The sequence below is a fragment of the Thalia democratica genome, unplaced genomic scaffold (genome assembly GCF_965202585.1).
Source record: "Thalia democratica unplaced genomic scaffold, ktThaDemo2.hap1.1 HAP1_SCAFFOLD_404, whole genome shotgun sequence".
Taxonomy (NCBI): Eukaryota; Metazoa; Chordata; class Thaliacea; order Salpida; family Salpidae; genus Thalia; species Thalia democratica.
The window spans coordinates 15,007-21,420 of NW_028139471.1; the positions used below are offsets into that span (position 1 = coordinate 15,007).

The following is a 6,414-nucleotide window of genomic DNA, read 5'->3' on the forward strand; positions in this document are numbered from 1 at the left end:
TGTAAGACTTGAATTATATATTTCAAGACATTTTTAAACTTTCTGTACATTTTATCATTCTTCATTTTTTTGAGAAAATCGAGAAGTGCTTCCGTGAAACTTTAGTGAAAACGCGTAAAATGTGTTTTTGTGATGATTGCTACATGTACATAAACGTTCAGCTAAAAACTTGAAGGTCAAATTTTCAAGGTCCCATATAAATTACATACGGGTTTGTTCCTATGAAAAATATAATTAGTACAGTAGTGGTAAAATTTTTTTTTCAGTGTTGTCTTTATATGTGATTATGCACAAAAAGTTAAACCAAGATCTACTGCATGATTTATTATGGAAACAGATCACTCTACTGTTCACAGGTCGCTAGTAACAGTTTTGCCAGACATTATTAATATTTTTTGAGAGGTTATTATATTCTAGAATGTAAGTTGATTGTTTCAAAACTTGCTCAATACCTAATATTTCAGTTTAAACATTTATACAATTCATCACTAATTTTCAAGGTATAAATGACGTAAAAAGTAAATTTAACCCTTATCTTTATTTTAAAGTTGTTATTGATTCCAAACGCCTTACTTTAATTTTCTTTCAAAGGCTAAGCAACCCTTAAATTTGTTTATACACTTCCTGAAAAAGATTGAGAGCTATAATTAAGCGCGCTTGTGTAAAAAATTGACAGATGGTATTTTTAATAAAACGTTGGACACACCAAGTAAAAGTAGATATACATTACATACACACAATTTAAACAATTTATTGACAACAGAAAAACTTTGAATTTATCTACAACTCAACAGAATTTACTAAAATTTAAACAATAAACACTTTACTTCAAAATGCACATTTTAGGAATGCTTTAATTTGATATCCATCTGTAATATACATGATAAAACAATATTTTAATTAGATAAAAATTAAAAATAGTGACTACTAAAAGTGCTCAACACTCTGTGAACTATTTTTAAACCAAGCGAATATTTAACAAATGAAAACGCTGCAAAATAAGATCGGCCAATCAATGAAGACATCAGACTAGATTGAGCCAATCACAGAAGATCACTTGTTGATTGAGCCAATCAGAATCGTTTAAACTTCACCGGCCTCGCCTTCCTCGATGCCTTTGATGTAGAGGACGTTGTTGCATCTGTTTAAAAAATATTTAACTAAATTAAATAATATTTAATAATATATTAAATAATAATAAAAAATATTTAAAATTTTGTGAATTTGTCATAAATGGTGTAAGAAAAGTGAATCATGTTAAGCACCTACTTAATATTCTTCAAATACAAGAAAATTTAACGTACAGAACATTGTTGCATCTATTTAAAACAAATTTGTAGATAATTTGATTTCAACAAATATTTATTTGTAAGTTTGTTCAATGTAGAGAACATCCAATACTATTGTAAATGTAAAGAATTTATAACTATATAAAAATATGTCAAATTTCATAACCAAAAAAACTTATTTGATTTTTTTTTCAGCTTTAGACTTTTATATTTATTCACGTTTTTTTATGGCATACATTTTTTAACAGGGTTTCCACTCTTTGAATCAAAAAACTATTATATGTACGCTTAGTGTTTAACTGAGCTTTTCAAAATGCTTAATAAAAGTTTTTTTGCCTCTGGCATGTATACAATTTCTAAGAGTAGTGAAAGCTGGCCGTGAAGCTGAAAAAAAATTAACATTTCAAAATCAATAAAAATTTAGTTCTTGAAAAAAATTAGTTAAAAAACATTGAAAGTAGATAAACTAATTCTCATACAACATCTATACAAAAATATGTCCTGAAACTTTACAATATCCTTAAACTAACCAGAGTCAGCCTGAGTTTAAAAATAAATCACAATGTCCTGGATTTCTAAAAAAAAATTAATATCCTAAGTTATCCTTAAGTATTTTGAGTGAGTGGCAACCCTGTTTTAAGAACTATTCATCTATAAAAACAACAAAATGAATTCTGATACATGAAAATTATTCTTAAAAATTATATTTACAATACTATTCATCAAAACTATCTTTAAATACCTCTGTTTAAAACTTGAAACTTGAAAAATTTTAGAAAAACTTTAAGCTACGAACCAATTACAGGATTTCCACTCGTTTGTTCAAATTTCTAGGTTTTCCAAAATTCTTCCAAGTTTTAAAAGTACACAATTTTGGGTCTACTTTTAGTTTAATGTTAAGTTTAAGGTAAGAAACTGTGTTAAATAATATAAAAACATTGAAAAGATACTGTAAAGCTACTTTAAATATATTTAAAAAAAAAAAATTTTGATGATAACAAAATGTTTTTATTTATGTGATAGATTTTTTGAGTCAAATTGAAATTTTACTACTGAACATGTGAAAATTGTTAAAATTAGGTTTTTTTAGTGATTTTTGTTCAAAATGCCAAGTTTTGCCATGTTTTTTTCAAAATTTCACAAATTCCAGGTTTTTCTAGGTTTTTTTGCCTAAATTGTCAAATCCCAGGTTTTTCCAGGATTCCAGGTAAAGTGACAAACCTGCAATTAACAATATACAATTTCATACTACAACAAAATTAACAGATTTAAACAATATTTTGTAAGCTTTTATTTCAATTTAAAGATATTAAAAATAACAATAAACATTGAATATTCTTTTATATAAACAAAAAATTAAAATTTAATATATTTTTATGCAGATTATTGCATTATATATAAATAAATTTTATTAAAACATTCTTTGATAAAATCAATAAGAAGTAATATATTTAATTTACGCAAACCACCATTTTACTTTACTTTATTCTTTTTTTATTTTACTAAAACAACTGGATAAAACTATTACTGTACACATACACTCAAACTCTTTATAATTTTCATCTAATCTTATCCTATATATAAACAACTAATAACCTGATGAGAATTTCACCGAGGTTACCGGCTTTGTTTCCTTCAACAAACTCTTCGGTGTTTGCGAGTTGCATGTTCATGTAACCGTCAACGCTAACCAAATATCCTGATATAATAAATATAAGTTAAAAATATACAAACTATATTATATTGTAGTTGCATGTTCATGTAACAGTCAACACTCACCAAATATCCTGATATAAAAAATATAAGTTAAAAATATGCACACTATATTATATTGTAGTTGCATGTTCATGTAACAGTCAACACTCACCAAATATCCTGATATAAAAAATATAAGTTAAAAATATGCACACTATATTATATTGTAGTTGCATGTTCATGTATCCGTCAAAGCTCACCAAATATCCTGATATAAAAAATATAAGTTAAAAATATACACACTATATTATATTGTAGTTGCATGTTCATGTATCCGTCAAAGCTCACCAAATATCCTGATATAAAAAATATAAGTTAAAAATATACACACTATATTATATTGTAGTTGCATGTTCATGTAACAGTCAACACTCACCAAATATCCTGATATAAAAAATATAAGTTAAAAATATACACACTATATTATATTGTAGTTGCATGTTCATGTAACAGTCAACGCTCACCAAATATCCTGATATAAAAAGTATAAGTTAAAAATGTACACACTATATTATATTGTAGTTGCATATCCACCAAACATTGTACAATGTGAAAAACTTAAAAACACCAACACTTTATAACATTGTGAGTAAATAGTGTTTATTTCAAAAACATATCAATTAAGATCAAATACATATTCATTGTTGTTCACAAAGTATCCTGAGTTGATATATAATGTAAGTAAAATTTATTTTTAAATACATCTTTTCTATCATTTGTCAAAATATAGAAAAAAATACTGTTAATAATACTAGTTTTTGTGCATAAAGTATAAATTATGAGTGTTTATCAACACTTTAAGTTTTAGTATAGAAATTTAGAATGACCATTGACATATTCTTCAAAAAGTCAACCTAGTATTTTCTAAATCTCTGCTTAGATTTCCAATATTTTAGGAATAAAAACTCGGTGAATAAATATATGTTCAAGAAGACTTTCAAATGTGAACTAAAAACTCAATGATAATTAATTCAAACTATTTTTCAAACAAGCTTATTTCTATACATATGCTGTTGGAGAGTTTTTAAAAATTCTAATTTATTAAAAACTTATTGAAAAATATGTCTACAAACCACATAATTTCTAAATTAGTGCAGTATACTACAGATGCCACTTTTTGAAGCAAAAAAGCTATACATTGTATAACCTGTTATACATCAAACTAGTAATGTAACATAAAAAAATAAATATTCTGTATAAAAAGTAACATATTTTTAGTAAAGTAAAATACATATTTATTACTTAAAATAAAACTAGTAGGCCACTTGTATTTTTTAATTTATCAAATAATTAGTAACTAAAAGTCATGTTTTACATTATGTTTTAGTTTTAATAATAACTAAGAAAATAAATGGGTTACAACAAAAACTTGACACCTTAAACAACTTTTATAAAAACCTATAGTAATTAGGCAATAAAATAAATGATAATAACACTTTTTTAATGGTATTTTTCGTTTTTATTTATAAAATTAATGTACCAATTTAGCAAATTAATGTAATATTTTTCAAATAAATTTAAAAGACTAATACAAAACTTGTACAAAATAATTAATTTCAAAAATAAAATTCTCATTTAACAAATATCTAACATACAAGAGAACAAAAAGACTATTGAAATTAGATTGACCAATAGTAAAACATTCCATATTATTTATTAGTCAAGTAAGTTTTGTGCTTAGTAACAATTACTTCCATAAGATATAAAAGTGAATCATAACCTGATATTTAAAACTAAAATTTTTTATTTAAGATTATAATTTCTTCATTCAAAATGATTAATTAAAATAAACATGTAAACCAAATGGAACCTTTTACTTGACAAAATATTATTTTTCAGTATATAAAAGAATGTTAAATAAATATTATTCATTGTCAAAACTGTATTAAAATGTTAATACTCAATAATAATAAGGCCATAAAGGGGGGCACTTTTTTTACAATAATTAACTTAGGCTTTTATATGAAAGCTTTAAATACAAACTACAAGTCAGTTTTTATAGAATTCAAAAATATCATTTAACTTTTGAGATGTTTTATTTTATGTAAAAAGTTTCCAATACAAACGTATGGACCGCAAAAATTTTGATTTTTCAAAAAAATCAAATTTTTTGAGGTCAATTTTCTCAGAAATTTTAAAATTCACTAAAAATTTATCTCCTCCTTCATTTTTCAAACAATCTTCTTTAAAGTTTTAGGAAATGTTTCTTATGTTTAAAGGAAAAAACGTTACTTATGAATTTTAATAACTTCTAAAAATATAAACTTTATCACAAAAATTTTAATTTTTTTTTAAAATACATTTCTTCAATTTTTTTTTTAATTGTTAAGTAACGTTTTTTTTTATTGTATAAAGATTAGACTGTGAAATTTTGAAGATTGCTTGAAAAATGTAGGAGAAGATATATTTTAAATATAATAGTCTTTTTTTGCTGTTTTAGTTTTCCCTTCCCATAGGGAACCTATTATGCCGCCCGACTTTGACTGGTCATATCTCAAAACTAAATAGATTTTTTAAAACAATAAAAAGCATCTTGAAGCTTAGAAAAAACTCTATAAAATAAGATTAACTTGTAAAAATCATTGTTTACCTCCCTTATGGCCTTAACAATATATATAAATACAAATCTCTATTCTCCATACCCCACTTCAGATTCACAATGACTTTCCAGTGAGCAAAATAAAATATACAACACAACTAAACTTTACATTTTATTACATTATTTTTATGTAAACGTACCTCTATACTCCATACCCCATTTCAGCTTGACCATGACTGGCTTACCAGTGAGCTGGTTCAAAAACGGCTTTGGGTTCATTGGCATAGAAGACATGGTGACTATTTAGTAATGCTTTCTGTAAAAATAATGTCTACAGCTTTGACATCTTCTCTTGGTAGCGAATTATAGATTACAAAACTGTTTGAACTAGGCTAAAAAATAATCTTCAGAGTTTTTTTTTTCCATGTTGTAAGATATCAGTTTTGTTGCCATAATCAATAAAAGCAAAGTTTTTTTCAAAGCCATTCATAAATGTTTTGGTAAGTGTATCTTATCACTATGCACAATATGGATTTTTTTTCTACCTGCTTCAAATTTAAAGCTGAACAAGTTGGTATATCAGCGACTACAAAAACTCTATAGTTGCCAAAACGTATTGAAATAAGTTATAACTAAAGTGAGTTTACAAACTTTTAAATGTAATGCTACAAACTGATGAGAAAAGGTTTGAAAATACACATAATTCATCTTGAACAAATTATTAAACATTTTAATTAAACTAAAAGCAATTTTGTAAAATTTAGAGGTAAATACTTGTTTTATATACTTTTTAAATGTTTTCAAATGTATTTTACATGAGCACAATGAACT

The 6,414-nt window shown here is 24.9% G+C and overlaps 1 protein-coding gene across 1 annotated transcript; it reads right to left on the reverse strand.

The window, feature by feature from the left end:
* Positions 1-743: 743 nt before the first annotated feature.
* LOC145846295 (small nuclear ribonucleoprotein F-like) lies at positions 744-6,053 on the reverse strand. The gene is made up of 3 exons (XM_082953172.1): positions 5,784-6,053; positions 2,886-2,988; positions 744-1,141 (listed from the first exon to the last, which is right to left on the reverse strand). The coding sequence occupies exons 1-3, from the start codon at positions 5,875-5,877 to the stop codon at positions 1,084-1,086; spliced, it is 255 nt and encodes an 84-aa protein (XP_082809298.1). The 5' UTR covers positions 5,878-6,053; the 3' UTR covers positions 744-1,083.
* Between the last annotated feature and the right edge of the window lie 361 nt (positions 6,054-6,414).

Bases quoted from the DNA above. Each gene is read 5' to 3' on its own strand.
- LOC145846295 (XM_082953172.1), bottom strand. From the start codon at position 5,877: ATGTCTTCTATGCCAATGAACCCAAAGCCGTTTTTGAACCAGCTCACT. The intron at 2,989-5,783 runs GTACGTTTACAT...TTATTATATCAG, and splicing joins ATGGGGTATGGAGTATAGAG to GATATTTGGTTAGCGTTGAC. The intron at 1,142-2,885 runs GTTATTAGTTGT...TTTTTTAAACAG, and splicing joins CTCGGTGAAATTCTCATCAG to ATGCAACAACGTCCTCTACA.